The sequence below is a fragment of the Vipera berus genome (genome assembly GCF_964194415.1).
Source record: "Vipera berus genome assembly, chromosome: 17".
Classification (NCBI taxonomy): Eukaryota; Metazoa; Chordata; class Lepidosauria; order Squamata; family Viperidae; genus Vipera; species Vipera berus.
In genome coordinates, this window is record NC_138220.1 from 1,222,244 (window position 1) to 1,242,985 (window position 20,742).

Below are 20,742 nucleotides of genomic sequence, written 5' to 3' on the forward strand. Positions count from 1 at the left end.
AGTCCGAAGCCCTGAGCCCGAGGCAGGCAAGGCGAGGGGCGGGCTCGGCTGGGAAGAGGCCGGCCGGGGTGGGCGGACGGAGAGGGAGGGGCCGAGTTGCTGCATCACCTTCGCAAACCACCCAGATCTGAAAAATCCAGCTGTACATTTCGCGTAGAGGAGGGAATTCTTGCTTTGGGTTGAAATTGAATGTGAAGAAAAGCAAAGTTTTGACATCTAGGCAGAAACAAACAAAAAAAAAAAAGCAAAGGCACAAGTCCAGATTAGGCGAAACCCAGCTGAAAAACAGTCCCCGTGAGAGGGACCTTGCAGTCCCAGAGGAAGATCTCTTAAACAGGAGCCAGCCGCCTGCGTTGGCATCCCAAAAAGCTAACACAATCCTGGGCTGTGTAAAAAGATGCATAGAATCAAAATCGTATGAAGTATTAGTACCGCTTTATAAAGCCTTAGTAAGGCCACACCTGGAATCCTGTATCCAGCTTTGGTCCCCACATTACAAAAAATAATAATAATAATGTAGAGACTTTGGGGAAAGTGCAGAGAAGAGCAACTAAGATGATTAAGGGCCTGGAGACTAAAATATATAAAGAACGGCTGCAGGAATTGGCTATGGCCAGTCTAGACAAAAGAAGGACCAGGGGGTGACATGATAGTGGTCTTCCGGTATTTGAGGGGCTGCCAAAAAGAAGAGGAGGGGGTCAATTTATTCTCCAAAGCACCAGAAGGCAGGACAAGAAACAAGAAACTAAGCAAGGAGAGAAGCGACCTGGAATTAAGGAGAAACTTCCTGACAGTGAGGACAATTAACCAGTGAAACGACTTGCCTCCAGATGTTGTGGATGCTCCATCACTGGAGGTCTTCAAGAAGTTTAAGTTTAAGTTTAAGTTTTATTTAATTTGTATACCGCCCTTCTCCTTGGTAGGGACTCAGGGCGGTTCACAGGGCATATATAAAAAAGACAATACAAAAATTAAAAAAGATTAAACCCATGCCCAGTTAAAACAGTAATACAAATCTAAAACGACAAATTAAAACCCATAATCCCCCGTCAGGCCAGACCAGCCATTTCAAATAGGTGGGTCTTCAGGCCACGACGGAAAGTTCGGAGGTCTGATGCCGTCCGGAGCTCTACCGGCAGTTGGTTCCATAATGCCGGAGCGCCCACAGAGAAGGCCCTCCCCCTGGGGGCCACCAGTCGGCATTCCTTGACTGGCGGCACCCTGAGGAGGCCCTCTCTGTGGGAACGCACAGGGCGGAGGGGAGTTGATGCCGGCAGCAGGTGGTCCCTGAGGTATCCCGGACCCATGCCATGTAGGGACTTAAAGATCGTAACCAAAACCTTGAAGAGACTGGACAACCATTTGTCTGAAGTCGTGGGTCTCCCACCCAGAAAATGGAGGGGGGGGCAACTGGGAAGATGTGGCTGTGTAAACTCTATTAATCAATCAAAATAGAGCTGAAAGGGACCTTGGAGGTCTTCTAGTCCAACCCTGGACCATTTCAATCAATCAATCAATCAATCAAAATAAAGCTGGAGGGGACCTTGGAGGTCTTCTAGTCCAACCTCTACCACTCCAGGCAAGTGGCTGTCCAGTCTCTTCTTAAAAACCTCCAGTGATGAAGCACCCACAACTTCTGGTGGCAAGCTGTTCCACTGGTTAATCGTTCCCACTGTTGTTTCTCCTTAATTCCAGGTTGCTTCTCTCCTTCCTGCAGAGAATCCAGCTATTGACCAAAGCAAGGTATTGTTCATCCTGGAGGGCCTAAGGTCGAACTTTTCCACTGCAGTCAACACTACTTTGTTTAATCACTGCTGGGTGACTAAGGCCCTCTGGGCTGTCTTCACACATCATGCTGAGCAGTTTAATTCAGTGTACAAGCTTTCGTGACCAAGTTCATCCAAGCTACGAAGGCAAGCAGAACTTTTGTCTAATGGGTTGCGCAAACCCTAACCCCATACAAATAAGAAAAGTACCTTCACACAGGACTGATGTACTGGAAACCATTTGTAATGTTTGTTTTGAAGATACAGGAGAAATGCAAATTATTGGAGGCGAATCATTTTGCAAATGTGCCAGCTGGCACAAAGCCGGACGTATGGGGATTTTTAGGAACCGAATCCCTTGCATTTGGTTTAATTGAGATGGTATATATAGGTTCCCCTGCTAGAGCAGGGGGCTGGACTAGAAGATCTCCAAGGTCCCTCCCAGCTCTTATTTATTCTAAGAATATTCTAAGAATATATAATGTTGGTCTTTTTGCTTTCGATGGGACCCCAATCATATAGATAACCCTCAACGTATAACTGTCATTAAGCCCAGAATGACAGAAAGAAGAGGTTGCTGTCGTAGGTTAAGGCAGGGGTCTTCAAACCTGGCCCTTTTATGACTTGTCCTGGGTGAGGAATTCTGGGAGTTGAAGTCCACAAGTCATAAAAGGGCCAAGTTTGAAGACCCCTGGGTTAACGCCATTTGCAGCAGACATTAAGTGAACACGGCAGTGGTTCTGTGAATGCCCTGGTCATTAAGCAAGTCAGTTTTCCCCCAAATGGGCCATCATAACTTCCAAAAGGTGGGAGGGACCTCGGAGGTCATCTAGTCCAACCCCTTGCTCAAGCAATCTTTCCTCGAGCTTATTCCTTCTGTCCTGCCCATGGCAGACATATTCCATGATTCCTCCTGCTTAGCGGTGCCCTGGGAGACCGTCCTTTCCTCTTACCCAGGGTTGATTGCCATTTTGGGCAATTTTTACTGGGATTCCCCCTCTTCTCCCCAGAAACTGCTTCCGCGGCTCTTTCCGACACCATTTCTGAGGTCCCAAATGAGGAAACGGCACCCAAAGTGGGGAAAAAAAAGGTTTTCCTTGCATTTCGTTATGGGGCAATCCTCTTGCACAATCTGGCGACGGGGTTGTGATCAAGTGCCTTGCTCACGTTCACAGCCGTCATGTGTTCCTGCCCGCTTCCTTCCCCTTGTCGGAAGAATAATTTGGGGTTCCAATGCAAGCTGGGGGTTGCGCAAGAATAAATAAAAACGAGGTCCGGGCAGCTGTGAGGAAAGACGAAATATTTATTCCTAAAAGCAAGGAGTTCACCTTTAAGGGCAGCTACAGGGAAATGGGGTAGAGAGAGACTGTTTTATATGGGGAGCTTGTCCTGGATGTGGAAGTGTGTATGTGCTGATTCTAGAGTGACACTTGAGGGGCGTGCATGCTCGTGTGTGTGTGTGTGTGTGTGTGTGTGTGTGTGTGTTGATTTCTTGAACATGCAGATCCTCTGGGTGACCTATAATTTAATTGACTCCGTTTGTGTTTGCAGGCCTCATCCTTTGATATGTGGATTAGGTCTGGGTAATTTATTTGGGGATTTGAGGAAGTTTGGGTCAAGGATTCCCCCCCCCCCCCGTTTGCCATTTTTACTTTGATGAATTGAGTTTCAGCTTGACCGCCCATTATCTGGTGGAGACACTGATTCTCAAGACCATGTTGGATATTCTGTTAATATTTTACGGGAAGACAGAAACAGTAAAAAGAGGAAATATTTACAGCCCGAAGTTTTCAACTGGAGATCAAGTAATCTTTACGCTTCCTTCTTTTCAGAGGTTTTCGCCCTTCTCCCCCCAAACAGCCCCCTCCCCTCCACCATCTTCTTAAAATTCCAGCTGCCCCCCCCATCCTTGCAGGCAGACAATCAGGGATGAACACATCAGAGGACCCCCCCCCTATGTAAAAATGGACTGTGACACCTGTCCCAGGTGAGCCAATGGGACACCTGCTGACTCTTTGGGCCAATTTGGCTTCCAGGTCTGGGAGGAAGTGAGACCACCAGTCTGGACAAAGGTAGGAGGTGAAAGGACAGGTCTAGGTGGGGGGGGGGTTGGTAGGAAAGCCTAGTGGGAGGAGGAAACACACACTCTCTGTAAAGTTGCATAAATTTCTCTAGATTAGTGCTATGCAAAGGAAATTCTCCTGCATTTCTCCCTCTGCTGTTTCCATTGTTTGCTGAATGTTCTTAAGGGAATTAAGGGTGAACATTCTCCAGTGCACAGGTCCGTGTGTGTGTGTGTGTGTGTGTGTGTGTGTGTATCCTTGTGCTGCTGAGTGTTCATCGCACAATCTTTCTCCAGGCATCTGCAACTTCCTTGGCTCCCTAATTTTTACTTGCACCCCCCACCCAGGTAAGACAGCCACCCACCCAACCCACCCCCCTTTCAAAGCAGCCCCTTTCAAAGACAGGCAGTTTGGTCTAGTGGTTAAGTCACCAGGCTAGGATGCAGGAGAGCATGAGTTCGAGTCCTGCCTTAGCCCCGAAACTGGCTCGGTGACTTTGGGCCAGGCAATCTGTCTCAGGTCAGCCTACTTCACAGGGCTGTTGTTGCGAGGGGGGGGAAGAGGAGGAGGAAGATGAGTTATGGCTGTCTGAGGAATTCTGGGAATTGAAGTCCACAGTTCAAAGTTCCCAAGGTTGGGGGGGGGGACCCATACTAAGATAACAATTTTAGATTTGAACTCTGTAATTCCGGTCACTTTAATTGTCCTTCTCTGATTTCTTTGCTCAGACATATAAACAGAGGTTCCCTTTCCTGGAATCAACTTGGAGCACAAGAATGAATCCACTGTCAGACAGAGAGTGGAATCTTGCTGGGGATCACCCCAAACCTTTGGATCACTACATACGCGAAGGTCAGTTTCCTCTCTTCATGAAAACAAGCCCTAATTAGAGCAAGACTAACCAGGTTTCCGTGGAAAGATGCAACCCAGGACGGCCTCCGTGTTTGAGGATTGTAAGTTGTTAGCGGGACTTTTAAAATAGTATTCCAGAGGTGTAAATAGACTCTGAGGATGCCCTTAAAATACAGGCAGTCCTCATTTAGTGGCCAGACGTGGGACTGGCAATTCTGTCATTAAGCAGAGGGGTCACTGTGCGGGAAATCGTGCAACCGAGACTGTTTTTTCTTTTTCTCAACTCCTCCACTCTTGGAATGCTCCTTCCAATGGCAGTGAAATAATTAGCAAAAATGGAACTGTTTGTACTTACATTCAATGGAGAGGAAGGGATTGTAAGAGAGTAAGCAGGCACACAATGGTGATTATACATCAAAAGCAACAGACTGGCAGCCACAAGTGTGTTATACAAAGAGCTCGATGCATCCTTCACTGTCTGTCGGCTTACTCTCTTGTAATCCTGTGCGCGTGCTGGAAACAGAGTTCTGTTGAAGAAGAGCTTGTGTCTTTCTTCACAAACACAGTAACAAGTCTGAGTTATTTTTCAGGCCTGAAAGAGCTGTATGAGGAAGAGCTTCTGTGCGACACAACTATCGTGGCTAAAGGGGAACGATTTTCCTGTCACAGGTATTGTGCTATGATGCACTTAGCTTTTTTTGTAAGGGTGGCCAGAATTTACTGCCTAATGGAAAAGACCTGGGCAACAACACTCCCCCCCCAAAATAAGTGAGTCATATTTCTCTCTGCCACTCCACTACAGCAAGATCAGTCCCAAAAATTGCAGAGAGAAAAAAACATTGGCAAATCCTGGAGAATTGAGGTGGAAAAACAGAAGCCTCTTTGGCCAGGCAGGAAACACTTGGAAAGCCAGAGGGAAAAACAACAGTTATTTTGTGTTTCCTGTTCCTAGGATACTCCTGGCGGCTATCAACCCCTACTTCCGAGCCATGTTCTCCAACTCTTTCCGAGAATGCCAGGATGGCGAGGTGCTCCTGCAGGACATGGAGCCCCCCATTATTCAAGCGGTGGTGCAATACTTCTACACGGAAGAAATTGTACTCACACCTGAGATTGCCGAAGATTTGTATGAAGCAGCCAGCCGCCTCCAGATCCTTCCTCTGCTGGAAAGCTGTTCCAGGTAAGCACCAGGCTGCACAATGCCTGCTGGATGTTTTTAATTGGGTGGGGGGACCAATAGTATAGGGTCTCCTGCCTGAGCAGGGGGTTGGTCTAGAAGACCTCCAAGGTCCCTTCCTCCTTTCTTCCCTCCCTCCCTCCCTCCCTTCCTTCCTGGTTGCTCCTGCCCCCTTACGCCCCCTCCTGTCTTTGCAGCTACCTACTGGAGCACCTCTCTCCGGAGAACTGCCTGAGCATCTACCAGCTGGGCTACTCTCACAACGACCCTGCGCTCTTCCAGGAGGCCAAGGGGCTGGTGCATGCCCACTTCAAGCGCCTGTCCCAGGAGGCCCCCGCCTTCCTGGACCTCAACCCCAGCACCCTGGAGAGCATCCTGGCTTCCGACAACCTGCTGGTCTCCTCGGAGCTACTGGTCTACCGGGCCGCCTGGCGCTGGGTGCAGGCCCAGAGGGCCCTGCGTCTCCCCTTCCTGGCCCGCCTGCTGGCCCAGGTACGCTTCCCGCTCTTCACCCCTGAGGAGCTGCGCCAGGTGCAGGCCGAGCTGCTGCAGCGGCCCAAGGAGCTACGCCCACGCTGGCAGCGCCTGAGCCGGCAGGAGCGACTGACCCGCTGCGGGGGGCTCCGACGAGGCATGTTTGACACCTGCATCGTCTGCGTGGATCTCTTCAACCTGGAGGGCCCCGAGCTGCGCACCAAGGACTTCCAAGTGGGCTGCTACGACCCACAGGCCGGCCGCTGGGAGAAGCTGCCGCTGCAAGAGCGCCTCTACTGCGCACGCTGTGTGGCCTTGCATGACCGTCTCTTCGTCACGGGTGGGGTGCGCACCGACGACTCCTACTCGAGCGCGCTGCACGAGTACAGCCCGCTGCGGGGCCGCTGGAGCAGGCTGGCGCCCATGTCAGTGGCCCGCGCCTCCCATGGCTTCCTCGCATGGGGCGGCTGCCTCTTTGCACTGGGCGGCTGGCGCGACTTCGAGGACTACCTGGACTCGGCTGAGAGGTACGACCTGGCCGAGGGGCGCTGGGTGCGTGTGGCCCGCCTGCCGCTACCACTCAGCCACTTCGCGGCAGCTGCGCTGCGGGGGCGCCTCTACCTGGTGGGCGGCGCGACTGAGGAGGTGGGCGCCTGGTACGCGTCACGCAAGGTGCTGATCTACCAGGTGGGCGCCGACCAGTGGAGCCAGGCCTTCCTCAGCAGCGGCGGCTACTGGGCAGGCGCTGTGGCCATGAGCGAGGGCATCTACGTCATAGGCGGCTATTTCCGTGGACGCACACGGCACCAACAGCCCACGCGCAACCGTCGGCCCGAGTCTGACGGGCTGCGCTGCACACGGCGCTGCTTCTTCCTGGGCGCCGACGGGCGTGTGGACCGCCGTGTGGCCGTGCCCCCCTTGCCCGTGGAGCTGGCCGGGGCTGGTGTGGTGCGCTGGAAGCAGCGCATCTACGTGCTGGGCGGCGAGAATGTGGCTCTGGGCCGGGGACGGCGGGCCAATGGCGAGAGTGAGGAGGAGTACTACAACACCGTCTACTACTGGGAGCCCGGCGCCCCCCGCTGGACCCGCTGTCAGGAGCGGCTGCCCTTCGCCAACTGGGGGGTGAGCGGCTTTGGCTGCGCCGCCGTCAAACTGCCCAAGAAGCCCATCCTGGAGCTCTTCCGCAAGACGGCTGTGGCCCTGACCGGGCTGGAGGTCCCTGCCTGCTGAAAGGGGACCCCCCTCTCCCCCTTCCCCTTGCCCCCCTCTCCCTCTCTCTCCCTCTTTCTCTCTCATTCCCTCTTTCTTTCATTCTTTCTCTCTTTCTCTTGCTTTCTCTCTCTCTTTCTCTCATTCTTTCGTTCTCTCTCCCTCTCTCTCTTTCTCCCTCTCTCTCTCTCACACACACACTCACACACAAACACACACGGGGCCCCAACCGGGGAGACCCCTTTGTCCCGCACAGAGTCTAGAAAGAGAAAGTACTCCCTTGCCTACACACACGTGTCTGCCTTTCATTCCTGAGGGAGGGGCCGGGTATCTGGGCAAATTATTTTACTTTTGCAATGTTTAAAATGTTTTCACCCAACCCCACAGGAGAGACCCCCTGCCCAGACTGTGCCTTCCATTGCCCCTTGAATTTCTTGAAAAGAAAAGAACTTGAATATCAGTCACCAAACTCCATGAAATTCTAGCCGATGGTAACTTGAGGTCAGCTGAGGACACCAACATCTTCCAAATGGGATGTTGTCAAACCTGCTGGAATTTGGTGCTTTGGAGACATCGGAACGTCACTCTATGGGAGACCTTGAGCGTTCTGAGGTCCTTGGTCTTTGTAGCCTTTGAGTAATCTTGATAGGCTAGCACGCCAAGGCCCATAGAAGCCAGATGTGATTTTACATCATTAGAGTAGCATTTATTGATAATTTCCACTTGAAGTTCACACATGAAGCCGAAGAGGGTGGTGGGAACTATGATTTCGGGACGGCTGACATGACGACTACCGAGGTCACTTGGAAGAGCTGTAGAATATGAGGCTTGGGCCTCAACAACGTTGTGCAACCAAATCTGCTGATGCCTTCCCGTGGCACGGGGATTTCAGCACCGGCCCGGTGCCAGCGAGATTCACCCGGTTGCCAGGAGTAAATCGCTTTGTACCGCTGGGTCAGATCTTCTCCTCCCAACACGTAGATCCGCTTCCCGCAGCGCACCACCCCTGCGTTAGCCAGTCCCCGTCGCAGCTTGGGGACGGCCACGTTGACATTCACCTTGCCTGCCTCGCTGACAAAGAAGCACTTACGGGTGCCGTGACGGTTCTCGGGCACCAGCGCCCTCTCCTCCCAGTCCTCGGGCTTCTTCTCAGCGTATCCTCCGAAGATGTAGATGCCATTCTCAGCAGCCACGGCTCCCGCGGCGAAGAAGCCCGTGGCCAGAGGGACCTGTGTCCACGTGTTGGAAGCCATCTCATAGATCAAGATTCCCTTATGGAAGAGCCAGTGGTTCGAGATTCCCGTGGTGCCCCCGAGGAGATACACCTTCTTTCGCAACACGCCAGAGGCTGAGTGGCTCAGGGCAAAGGGCAGCTTGGCCATTGGGGTCCAGGTCCCCATGGCGAGGTCAAGGCTCTCAGCCAGGTTTAAGAAACTCTTGAATCGGCACCAGCCACCCATGGCATAGAGTTTTTGGTTGTCAAACACGAAGCCGTGGGCCACCCGGGGCACTGCCATGGGCGGGAGCTGCAGCCACTGGTTGGTGAAGGCGTTGAATTCGAACACGGCGCTGGAGTACGCGTTCTTGTAGATACCTCCTGAGAGGTAGACCCTGTCTCCGTTGGAGGTACAACAAGCTTGGGTCAAGGCCTTCAAGCCAGGAAGTTTCTCCCAGATTTCGGCCTGCGGCTCATAACAGTTCATGTGGGTCTCTTCGCTCGCCAACTGTTGATAGTCACACATCTGGGTGTCGATGCACAGAATGTGTGGCTTGTACATGCCTAGGCGCAACGCAGGGCTTTGTTGCAACCGTTCTGGGCCGTCCATGACTTTCTGTTCTAGATCGAGGTCACCCCATCTCTCCAGTTCTGCCTGGAGTACGTCCTGCTCCTCGGGGCCAAAGAGAGGGAAGCGGACGTGGCACAGAAGCTCTCCAAGGAGGGCGGTGCGCTTCTCGGGCTCGCTCTGCACCCACCGCCGCACGACCTGGTAGACCCTGAGCTCGGAAGCGACTTCAAGGTCATCGGAGGAGATCACGGTGGCAAGATCACCAGAGTCCAGTTGGAAGAAATTGTCCTCTTCAAAGGCCCGGTCAAAATTATTGATCAGGAGCTGGAGAACAGCGTGAAGGAGAGGCTGGCTGTGATGCTGTTGAGCTAGGGAATACATCTCAAAGCAGTTCTGGATGGAGATGTGGGTCACCAGGAAGCTAGGAGGAGAGAGAGAGATGGAGTAGGAGAGACCAGCTTGGTCTTCAAAGAGAAGCTAAAAGGGCAGGTTGGTTTTTTGGAAGAATGAGGAGAGCAACAGGAGAGAACATTTGAAGCTCAGGGTTGAACTGGGGGGTCCCTGGCGCTCTCTGAGCTTGGTGGTTTTCTTGAAGACCTTTCATGACCCAATTAGGGGACATCATCAGTGCTAGGAGGGACTGGATTTGCAGAGGAGGAGGAGGGGGGGAGGGGTAGGTCCTCGTGGTTTCTAGCCTGCCTCCTTTTACCCACTAAAAAAAGCTCTTTGGGTTGTTGTTTTTTTAAAACCAATTATTTGGATTGTTAACCGATTAGCTACCCTAGTTTCCTAAGCACAGAAGGAACAGGAAACTCTTTATTTGGAGCCTTGCCTGTCCTGTCATGCCTTCACCCCCGAGGCTCTCCCCATTTGAGCACGCTTTGTGGTGGCTTGGACGGGAGACCACTCAGAAAATCTTAGGGACGAGATCAAACTCTAATAGAGATCCAAGCCCTTTGCAACATCGTCGTTCAACATCTGCAAACTTACCTACAGCAGACGATCTGCAAGGGGGTTATCTGCAGCCGACTGGCTCCCGTGAAGAGTAACGGTGCCAGCTCGGGCGTGAGTGCGAGTTCCTCCGTGTAGATGTATTTCAGGATGTTCTGCATGATGGACGGAGACACGCCCTGCAGATGGACCTCCGTCCCTTCCAGCTCTTTCCCACCTTTGATGAAGACATCCCGGAAATAAGGACTCACGGCTGCTAGCAAGGCCCTGTGACAAGAGGCAGATGCCCGTGTTCCTGGTTTAGACCCGTGTGGCATTTACGAGTGCAATGGTCTCCAGTCCTAATCCCCGGAACAACGTCCCTGTGAGGCTGCTGGCCCTGAGGGGTTTTTTTGCAGGGGCAAACAGGAAGCTCTTAATTCTCTTCCAATTTTTCTGCATTGTGTTGTATTCTATTCTATTCTATTCCATTCTATTCTAATTTTTCTGTATTGTATTCTATTCTATTCTATTCTATTCTATTCTATTCTATTCTATTCTATTCTAAATTTTTCTGTATTGTATTGTATTATTCTATTCTATTCATTCTAGATTTTCTGTATTGTATTGTATTGTATTATTCTATTCTATTCTATTCCATTCTATTCTAATTTTTCTGTATTGTATTGTATTGTATTGTATTCTAGATTTTTCTGTATTGTATTGTATTGTATTTTATTATTCTATTCCATTCTATTCTAATTTTTCTGTATTGTACTGTATCGTATTTTATTATTCTATTCTATTCTATTCTATTCTATTCTATTCTATTCTATTCTATTCTATTCTATTCTATTCTATTCTATTATTCTATTCTATTCTATTCTTAGTTTGGGACCCATTGTGGATAAAGCTGAGAGCATGGCTGGTCTGCAAAGGGATACCGTGGGAGGCTCTTACCTGTGGCAAGGAAACTTCTGTCCTTCAGCCACGAGAGTGATGTCACAAAGCAGCTCCCCCTGGTACATCTCGGTCAATCCTGGCTTCGGGAAGAGGACACATGCTCAGTTCACAAGCCAACATCCAAACCCCAACATTCTCCCATGTTGCACCAAAGCTCAAGCTTGAGCCAAATTCTTGAGCAGTGGCAAAAAGGATGTAAAAATTCACACGTGGATTTTTTCCCCACCCCGAACGTGACAAATGTTTCCTTTTAGAGAAGTCTTATGCGTGCCCTCGACTTACAACGGTTCATTTAATGACCATTCAAAGTTACAGCAGCACTGAATAAAGGACCACTTTGCCACATTCGTTAAGCGAATCACTGCAATTGTTAAATTAGTAACCCGGTTGTTAAGTGAAGCTACTCCCAGGAACGGTTAGAATAGAATAGAATAGAATAGAATAGAATAGAATAGAATAGAATAGAATAGAATAGAATAGAATAGAATAGAATAGAATAGAATAGAATAGAAAGAGTTGGAAGGGACCTTGTAGGTCATCTAGTCCAACCCCTGTGCCCAGGCAGGAAACCCTGCCTACACCATTTCTAGGGTTGTGTGAACCCTTCAAAGTTGGGACACCTTCAGTAAGAGGTCGTTTGAAGCTTACCTTCTTTCAGGCCAAGAGGTCTTGGTTTAAGCTTGGTGACCTGTCCTCTTTTCTGGCTAGTACTCATCGTGAGCTAGAAAACAAAGAACGGAAGAGGTTCATAGCCAGCCTGCGATGGAATGAAAGATTGGCAGTTGCATCAATTGTAGCTGAATGGCCTTTCACCTTGTAATACTTCTCCAGGATGGTGTGTAGGTGCAGGCAGAAGGGCTGAGCGAAGGGTGGGGGTCCTGCCTCAGGGCTCTTCCTTGCTGACCACTTTCCTGTGGCCATAACGCAAGGACTATCTATAACTAAACTCAGCTTTTCAATTAGCCATGATTCCCTGGGTACTCAGCCATTCCTCCTTCGCCTGTCCCTCTGCTTTCAAATGGCTACGGACAAAGCTAATTCGTTTATCCTGACGGAAGGTTTCTCCTGCAACTTGGATTCCAAGTGCTGTTTATTATCTCATTAACTGTAACTAAACTTAGTTTTTCCAGAGGTAGCTGCGATTGACTGGGTGCCCAGCCACATTCCTTTTCCCCCTGTCTCTGTGCTTTAAGTTGGCTATTCATTTATTTAGGGCTTACTGTGCTGGTTTGGTTCCAAATGCTATTTGTTGTTCTCTTATTCCCTGCTCCGGCTTCGTGGAGAGAAAGCAGTGCCGGCAATAAATTGTTTATTTATTTATTGCATCCTGAACTTGCCATGCTGGCTGGGAATTTTGGGTTTGTAGGTTGGGAACGGAGAAGGAGATGACAGCCCTTCTGATCCTAGAGGCTCTGGGTGTGGGTTTTCTTACCTCTGCAGTGTGGCAATGAGCCAAAAGTTATAAAGAGCGTCAGAGGGGAAAAAGGTCACACTACCCTGGACCCATCAGCCTGGGCCAGGGCGGTGCCCAGCTCGCCTGGCAGAGTTGCCTCCTGCCCATCCGCTCCTTGGGGCTGCTCCTCCAGAGTGCTCTGGTGCCCCCCTGCCATCCCTGGAGGCTGAGCAGCTCTGTGCCCAAGAAGACCCAGCGTCCAGCCTCTCTGGACGCACGGCCATTGTGATGTCACGTCTGCACACTGACCTGTGTGCAGACAAAAGGCAACGGATAGGCTAGAGTGGAATCTGAAATTCTTCAGGTTCAGATTTTGTCTGAAATGGTCTAGGGTTTCCTGCCTGAGCAGGGGGTTGGACTAGATGACCTCCAAGGTCCCTTACAACTCTATTATTGTTGTTGTTGTTATTGTTATTATTCAGGGAGAGCCCTGGGTAGGCACAGATCCCTGGGATGAGCTTGTTAGATCCCAGCAATCCTTTGTAGATTTCTTGACCGTGTTTTGAAATCGGTCGCCGGTGATTTTCCTGCGAGCATGCCGGGAAAATGGAGGGACAATGATTTTTTTAAGAGGGAGTGTTTCCATTTTGAAACTGGTTCCAGTTATTAAGATGTTAAATGAAATGGTATCTGATTTTCACTCTTTGTAAAATGTCCAGATTGACAAGGAAAGTTTGCTTGGGAGAAGGAATTAAATATTACGTGAGCATAGCTTTAATTCCAACAGGTAAAACGCAAAGATTTGTGCCAGTGTTTCTCAACTTGGACAATTTTAAGAGGGGTGGGCTTCAACTCCCAGAATCCCCCAGCCAGCATGCTTCAAGATGGGTGGACTTCAACTCCCAGAATCCCCCAGCCAGGACGCTATGAAGGTGTGCAGACTTCAACTCCCAGAATCCCCCAGCTTCCACTGTGCAAGACTGAATGAGAGACCTGAGCAGCCCCCCACAGACCATCTGTGAGACTAATACTTGCTCTATGCTTTATTATTTTATTATTATGGTATTATCAGCCAGCAATAACAGAACAAAACGTCGTTCATTTCTTCCACCGAGGTCCAAATCTTTAGCGGAGGCGACAAAAATCATCTGCAATCTTCATGCTCCATCTTTCTTCTCGCCTTTCTGATCACCCCCTTCAAGACCAAAACAGGAAATTAAAAATAACAGGCGTTGAACACGGAAGTCGTTTTCTTCATCTCTCTTGGCCGTAACTTTGAACGGTCACTAAACAAAGTGTTGCAACTCGACCCCGTGTACACAAGAGGAGAAAATATCCCTTCGGCTTTACAGAAACTTACCTGAGCAGAAAGAGTTTGGACACACAAACCGGACCTTGTAATCGTGGCAAAATCCTCTTTTCCCCTGGTCAGTGTGGACGCAGGCGAAGCCGTTCACCGGGTCATTCCTGAAAGCAGGAGAAGAACCACCAGAACACAGGGGTGTCCTCAAGTTGCGACCAGAAGTGAATCTGGCTTCCCCAATGACTTGGCTCGTCAGAAAGTAGCAAAAGGGGATCACATGCCACCTTCCTCCCCCCCTTCCCGGGGCTGTGTGACGGTCGTAAGGGTGAAAAACGGTCATCAGCTGCTTTTTCTGAGTGCCAAACGGTCACTCAGTGAAACGTTGAAAGCTGAGGTCTACTTGTATATATTGAGCAAAAAAAGAAAGTTTTTGGACTCAGCAAAAAGGGGGGGAGGGGGCAACTCGGCACCTTACCAGGCAAACTGCTGTCCTGTTTGGAAAGCGGGGACCCCTTTGAGGGTCTCCACCTCTATGGCGAGGGGGTTTTGGCACACAGCTTTGGGGAGTTCTTTCCGGATGTAGTAAACCAACTCGTAATCCCCCGTGCCGCATGGGCTGTCTCGGTTGATCCATTGCGTCTTGCAGACTAAGAACGGACAATAATCATAATCACAATCACAAAGAAAGTAAGTTATCGGCATTAGATATCAGCGCGTCGTTTTTCTTTAAAAGTCCTCGCCTTACGACCGCCACCGAGCCCCCAAATTTCGGCTGCTAAGCGGGACATTGGTGAGGTGAGGTTCTGCCCCATTTTGACAACCGTTCTTGCCACGTTTGCTAAGTGGATCCCTGCAGTTGCTAAAGGGGTAAGTTTGTGAAGTGAACCCCCATCGACTTTGCTTGTCAGAAGGGGATCACGTGATCCCAGGATGTTGCAACCGTCGTAAATGTGAGTCGGTTGCCAAATCTCTCTCTCCGCGGTGGCTTTCAAGCCATTCTTTTAAAAATGGTGGGCCTTTTTAACTTTCTTTTGACCTTACCTGGCACGGCACTCTGAGAAGCGGTTACGTCCAGCTGTGGTTCGGTTTGGACTCGTCCTGTGGAACAAATGAAAATAAATGAGGAGGAGGAGAAGGAGGAGAGGGAGGACAGAAGGGGAAAGGAGAAGATGGAAAGAAGGAAGGAAGGAAAGGAAGGTGAGAAGGAGGAGGAGGAAGAGGTTACAACGAGTTGTATAGTCTCAGACGCCTTACCTGTCGTGGAACTCTGGAGAGACGTCCATCTCGTTGGCTCACGAGTGGCAGGAGAATCGGTGCTCGAACTCTGCTGCGGCTGATCCTTCTCTGTTGACGGACATCAACGGAGGGTTTACTTATTTTGGGGACCCCAACCCACCTCTTGTCCCCCCAAAGAGCCCCCCCCCCGGAGCTTGAAGAACAGCTCCCGTAGGCAAACTGGGCTACTCTTCCCGATGGACCAGGTTCATCATCAAAAGGCAGCGTTTCTTCAGCTCGCTCCATCCGGTCCCATCAGGCGCACGGAGTGATTAGTACATTGAGTTTAGGGAGACGTGGCAGGAAAAAATGTTGCCTGTGTGTGTGTGTGTGTGTTGTGAGTGTCTGAGAAGGTGTGTAGGGGACATGCATTGACTTCTGTCAAGAGGCAGAAGAAAAGGGCTGGAGGTCTCAGAATCAGGATCGAAATGGAGCTAGGATAGATGTTGGCGACAAACTGCAGGCGCAATTAAGCTGCAGGTTATTCTTCTTTCTGCTGCTTTTTCCTTCCCTCCAGGGTTTTGTTACTCACCGCAGAAGGATTTGGGACATAGGAACCTCACGCGGTAGTCCAGGCACAGAGTCCCCTTGCCTTGCTGGGCGTTGACACAGGCAAACCCCTGCTTAGCATCGTTTCTGTCAAAAGGACCCATCAAAAGCAATGTCAGATCCCGAAGGAGAGGGAGTCCGCTCCGCTTACCCAGGGAAGGAAACTAGTGGCCAGGAATTGGGATTTTGCGGTGCGTTTTTCCTCCACCCTCCTCCTCACTTTTCCTTTTGGGCTGTGTCTCATAGATTGGAGACTGTGTTTTTCTTAGGTGTGAAGGCTAGATAATAAGACATCTACATTCTGCTTTGGACGTGCAGAGAAGGCCAGAATCTCACATGGCAAAATACTGTCCAGTTTCGGAGGCCGGGACCCCTTCCCGGGTTTGAACCTCGATTCCGACAGGGGAAAGGCAGAGAGCGTCGGGGTTTTCGTCCAGGAGGTCGTGAAGAAGCTCGTAATCCCCCGTGCCCGAAGGATTGTCCCGATCAAACCACGCAGTTTTGCAAACTAGGCCCCAAAAGAAAAGTAAAATAAAAAAAATAAAAATTCACGACGACACGCAATTTAAAAAATTCCTGCTGACCTATTTCCTTGCTTTGACCGTAACTGGAAAAATAAGTAGAAAAAAAAATTGCATTCCTTTTTCCCAAACTCCTTCTCCTCCTTCCTCTTCCTTCTTCCCCCTCTCCTCCTCCTCCTCCTCGAAAAGTGGAGAATAAACTCACCTCCTTCTTCAACCTGGACCCCAGTTGTGACTTCTGGAGTAGTTGGGGTGAGGACAGTCACAGGTTCTGAACTTGAGCCTGTGGTGAAAAAGAGACATTCTCAATGCATATTCTGGAATAATTTGGATATTAGGGAGAGAGAGAAGAAGAGGGAGAGAGGTCAGCCCTGCGAGGTGGTCCAAGTAAGAAGCACATCAAGGTGTATTAGCTTTAATTTTACTGTAAGGTGACATCAACAAAATCTTGCAGGCCCTTCTCTCCTCCCCCCCCTCACCTTTGCAACCTAAGAAACTTAAGGAGGGTCCCTGCTGAGATGCTTCCCACGCCCCTTTTCCATCCATGGGCACAGCGACCTGTTATCTGACTGTGGTCTAGTCAGTGTCTCTTCTCCCTGTTAAGCCGAGGACTCCCCGCGCTATCAGGAAGATAACGTAAGCATTTTGCAGGTGTTTATTAGGGCCACCCTCGGCTCTAAATGCTCAATGAGCAGTCCGCAAAACAGGGATGATGATCTCTAGGTACCTTTCACCGGAACCTCTGGGGTGCTCTGAACTTGCCCCAGGGTGGAGACCGGGACAGGAGAAGTGATGGTCTCTTGGCCACCTGCAGAAAGAGGGAATCCCCCAAATATTATTTCTATTTTTTTTTCTTTTCTAATATTTATTTTATATAGTGGTCCATATACGTTTGTAGCCAAATGCACTCACCGGAACAGAAGTCTTGTGGACACACGAACCGCACACGGTAGTCATGGCAACGCCGTCCTTTTCCTTGCATGATGTTGAGGCAAATGAATCCAATCGTTGCTTGCTTCCTGCACCGGACAAAGAACGAATGACATTATGAAAATAGTGTCCAGAAGGTTGCTCAATCCACAGCCTAGGATCGACCCCCAGGTTGGCTGCAAACCCCACTCCCTTCTAGCACTGATGATGTTCCCTACTTGGGTCGTGAAATGTCTGCAAGGAGACCACCTGGCTCAGTGAGCACCAAGGACCCCACAGCCGACCCCGAGCTACAAACGCTCTCAAATATTTTGAAAATGTTGCCATCTTCAAAACTCACACAGCAAACTGCTGCCCCGTTGCTAACGCGGGGATCCCCTCCAGAGTTTGAACCTCTATTTGCCTCGGCAGGCGGCAGATCTCGCCGGGATGTCGGTAAAGGATGTCAGCCAGCAGTTCGTAATCTCCACTCTCGGCAGGATTATCCTGGTTAAACCAGCGTGTGTAACACACTGCAAGGAGAGCGAAAGAAAAGAGAGGAAGATGGATGGAGAATTCTCCCCTTGGCTTCCAGGGTGGGAAGACTCAGTCCCCAAAGAATTACGCCTAGTCCTCGACCTACGACAGTTTGTTTCGTTTAGCAACCTAAAGGGTCAGGCTCCGTTTTGGTCGTAAGTTTGAGGAATGCCTGGACTGGCTTACCTTGCTTTGAAACCGGAGATGTCTCTTGCTGCTTAGGGCTGGGGATTAGGGTTTGGGGAGTGACGGGCTTCAGTTCTGGCGTGGATGGGCCTTCTCCCTCTGCAAGGAAAAGGAACGGAATTCGAATTTGGGGCTGACGGTCTTAGCTTCCATCAGGGAGTTGAGTTGCTTTGTTTCTCCCTAACCTTTTGTGGGGCCCTGGGTGAGAATCTGCTGAGAATCAGGGGTGGGTGGCGGGGACGGCGCGCCTTCCTCTTCTTTGCATCCAAGCACATCGTCGTATTCTATCAGGATGGAAGCAAAAGCTGGGTGAGGGGTATCAGCTGGCCAAAGGAAAGAGACCCCCCCACGGAAATAATCCGGCTAGGTGGGGGTCCTCAGAGTCATCCTGCAGATAGGCTGCTGCGGAATATTTCGGTTTATTATCCATTGCCAGCTAAAACGTTAATTTCTTCCAACGTTTGTCTGCTTCTGCTGTGAATTCCTCAATCCACCAGTGGCCTCCCCCCTCCCCCCGGGAGTTGTGCTATTTTAAACCAGGATTTGCCGTATATCTGCTTCCTTCTTCCTCTCTCTTCCTCCTTTCATTCTTCTTATTCTATCCTCCTTTTTCCTTCTTCTTCTCCTCTTCTCCTTCTCCTTTCTTTCTTATAATGCCCCCCTTCTCTTTTTCTTCTCCTCCTTCTTTCCCCTACCTTCCTTCCTTTCTCCCCCTTCCCCTTCTTTTCCTTCCTTCCTTCTCCTTCTCTTCTTCTTTTCTCCTTCTCCTTTCCTTCCTTCCTACCTCTCTCCCTCCTTTTCTTTCCTCCTCCTCCTCCTCCTCCTCCTTTATTGATAATTCTCATTAGAGAGACGGAGGCTACACATTTCTTATTAAGGTCCACCCCATATTTTGCTTCTTTAGAGAATGTTGATATGACCCAAGGCAGCTAGGATGTCAACTCCACCACAAGAAGGCATCATTTCTGGACACTCCTTCCTATCCATTCATCTTCCAAGAAGACCACAAAACCTTTCATTGAATGTTTCTGATTCCATCTTTACCTCCTTTGAAGCTCTCCGTGGTTTCTTCCAGTTGGGGGTGCGGGGTCTTTGCTTTAGGGAGAGTGGTCTTGGGTCTTCCTGGCACTTGGGGGGTGGGTCCTGAAGGGAAGAGGCAAGTCAGAAAGTGGGATTGGAGGCTGACCTCTTCACAGATATTCTTCAATCAGCTTGGGACACGTCCACTCCCATCGTTAGACCAAACAGATATGACAGAAGACAGCAGCAATGTTTCTGGTGTCCGACAGAAGGTGGCATCCTTGCACAGCGTTTTCCATCAGCTCAACTTCCAAAGTTTCCACGGAACATTCCTAGTTGATTGAACGTTTCGGCTTTCCATATTTACCTCCTTTGAAGCTCTCCGTTGTCTCTTCCGGTTCAGGATGTGGAGTTTTTGGAGCAGGGGCTGTAGTCTTTGGTCTTACTGGTACTTGGGGGGTAGGTCCTAAAGAGAAGAGGTAAGTCAGAAGGTGGCTCTATGCCTACGACAGATATCAGGCAGAAGGAGGAGGTGGAGGAAGATGATGGAGGAGGAGGAGGAGGAGGAGGAGGAGGAGAAGGAGAAGGAGAAAGAGAAGAAGAAGAAGAAGAAGAAGAAGAAGAAGAAGAAGAAGAAGAAGAAGAAGAAGAAGAAGAAGAAGAGGAAGAAGAAGTAGTCTCTAGGCAATGCAGCATCCCTCATGTTGACCTTACCTTCCTCTTGGCCCTTGACCTGAAAGGTTTGCTTCGGTTCAGGGTGCAGCGTCTGGGGTGGCAACGTCATCTTTTCCGTACTGGAGGGTGCCGGGGTGCTGGAAGCTACTGGGAGAAAGACTCAAGGTCGTTGGCTCCCACCCTCCAAACAGATCCCCCACCCCCCCTCCCATTTCCCTCGGTGTTTCATCACTATCCTGGTCTCAAGCTTGGTTATTTCTCATTCAGCCCAACCCAGCTGAGGTCAGGATCTGAAAAGAGTCCAAATCTGCCAGGCCGTCTGTGCAAACCCACAAATACGGCCTTGGAAATCGTCAGGTCTGACTCTACTCACCGGGTGAACAGAAGGACGCTGGGCAAATGAAGCGGACTTTGTAATCGAAGCAGGACCTGCCTTTGCCCTGCTGGGCGTTGACACAGGCAAAGCCTTTGGTGGGACTCTTCCTGGGGGGAGAAAGAGGGGAGGGTTGCAATCGGTCCCCCCAGGCGAAGATTTCGGAAGGATCCCCGCAACCCTCTGGCCCAGGTGGGGCAAAACCTGGATAGGGGGGTCTTCTCCTCCGGAGGCGGGGATTTCAGAAAAGAGATAGAAAGAGTGGGGGAGGAGAAAGAGTGGCGGTGAAGAAGGAAGGGAGGAAAGAGGAAGGGAGGAGAAGGAAGAGTGATGGAGGAGGAGGAGGAGGAGGAGAGGAGTGGTGGTGAAGGAAAAGAAGGAAGGAAGGAGAAGGAAGGAAGGAGAAGGAGAAGAAGGAAAGACAATGGGAGAAGGAGAAGGAATGGGGAGGAAGGAGGGGAACCTTCTGCCCTTGACTCGGACACAGCAAATGCTTGAATCCCCTTCCTTCTCCTCCCAACTCTCCTCTATTCCCTCCCTCGAACTCGGGGAAAGCTCATTGGCCTCCCTCGGCCGGAGACGGCTCTTCAAAGCCCACCAGAAAGAAGCCTCACACTGAAAAGCGCTGCCCGGTTTGGAAGGCCGGGAGGCCGCTGACCGTCTGAACCTCAATCCCCATCGGGGGCGAGCAGATTTTCTCTGGATTTTCATCCCAGAGTTCCGCCAGAAGCTCGTAGTCGCCAGTACCAGAGGGATTATCCCGGTCAAACCACTCGGTCT

The 20,742-nt window shown here is 50.3% G+C and overlaps 3 protein-coding genes and 2 long non-coding RNA genes across 5 annotated transcripts; 1 reads left to right on the plus strand and 4 right to left on the minus strand.

Annotated features, from left to right (window-relative positions):
• Window positions 1-4,748: 4,748 nt before the first annotated feature.
• Window positions 4,749-7,562, plus strand: LOC308675740 (kelch-like protein 18; the record flags this gene model as incomplete). Its single annotated transcript, XM_081341262.1, has 4 exons — window positions 4,749-4,782; window positions 5,272-5,350; window positions 5,634-5,861; window positions 6,056-7,562. 4 exons carry the CDS (start codon window positions 4,749-4,751, stop codon window positions 7,560-7,562), a joined length of 1,848 nt encoding a protein of 615 aa, XP_081197388.1.
• A 740-nt stretch (window positions 7,563-8,302) lies between these two features.
• Window positions 8,303-12,831, minus strand: LOC308675741 (kelch-like protein 38; the record flags this gene model as incomplete). Its single annotated transcript, XM_081341263.1, has 5 exons — window positions 8,303-9,749; window positions 10,319-10,546; window positions 11,219-11,297; window positions 11,870-11,942; window positions 12,718-12,831. 5 exons carry the CDS (start codon window positions 12,829-12,831, stop codon window positions 8,303-8,305), a joined length of 1,941 nt encoding a protein of 646 aa, XP_081197389.1.
• A 1,647-nt stretch (window positions 12,832-14,478) lies between these two features.
• LOC308675618 lies at window positions 14,479-15,240 on the minus strand. The gene is made up of 3 exons (XR_014028164.1): window positions 15,172-15,240; window positions 14,959-15,015; window positions 14,479-14,564 (listed from the first exon to the last, which is right to left on the minus strand). It is a non-coding gene; the product is annotated as an uncharacterized lncRNA (long non-coding RNA).
• A 1,741-nt stretch (window positions 15,241-16,981) lies between these two features.
• On the minus strand, window positions 16,982-19,193 carry LOC308675742 (uncharacterized protein; the record flags this gene model as incomplete). The annotated part of the gene is made up of 7 exons (XM_081341264.1): window positions 16,982-17,070; window positions 17,175-17,281; window positions 17,533-17,704; window positions 17,895-17,993; window positions 18,080-18,178; window positions 18,939-19,037; window positions 19,136-19,193. The coding sequence occupies 7 exons, from the start codon at window positions 19,191-19,193 to the stop codon at window positions 16,982-16,984; spliced, it is 723 nt and encodes a 240-aa protein (XP_081197390.1).
• A 36-nt stretch (window positions 19,194-19,229) lies between these two features.
• LOC308675646 lies at window positions 19,230-20,064 on the minus strand. The gene is made up of 3 exons (XR_014028173.1): window positions 19,963-20,064; window positions 19,629-19,736; window positions 19,230-19,380 (listed from the first exon to the last, which is right to left on the minus strand). It is a non-coding gene; the product is annotated as an uncharacterized lncRNA (long non-coding RNA).
• Window positions 20,065-20,742: the final 678 nt, after the last annotated feature.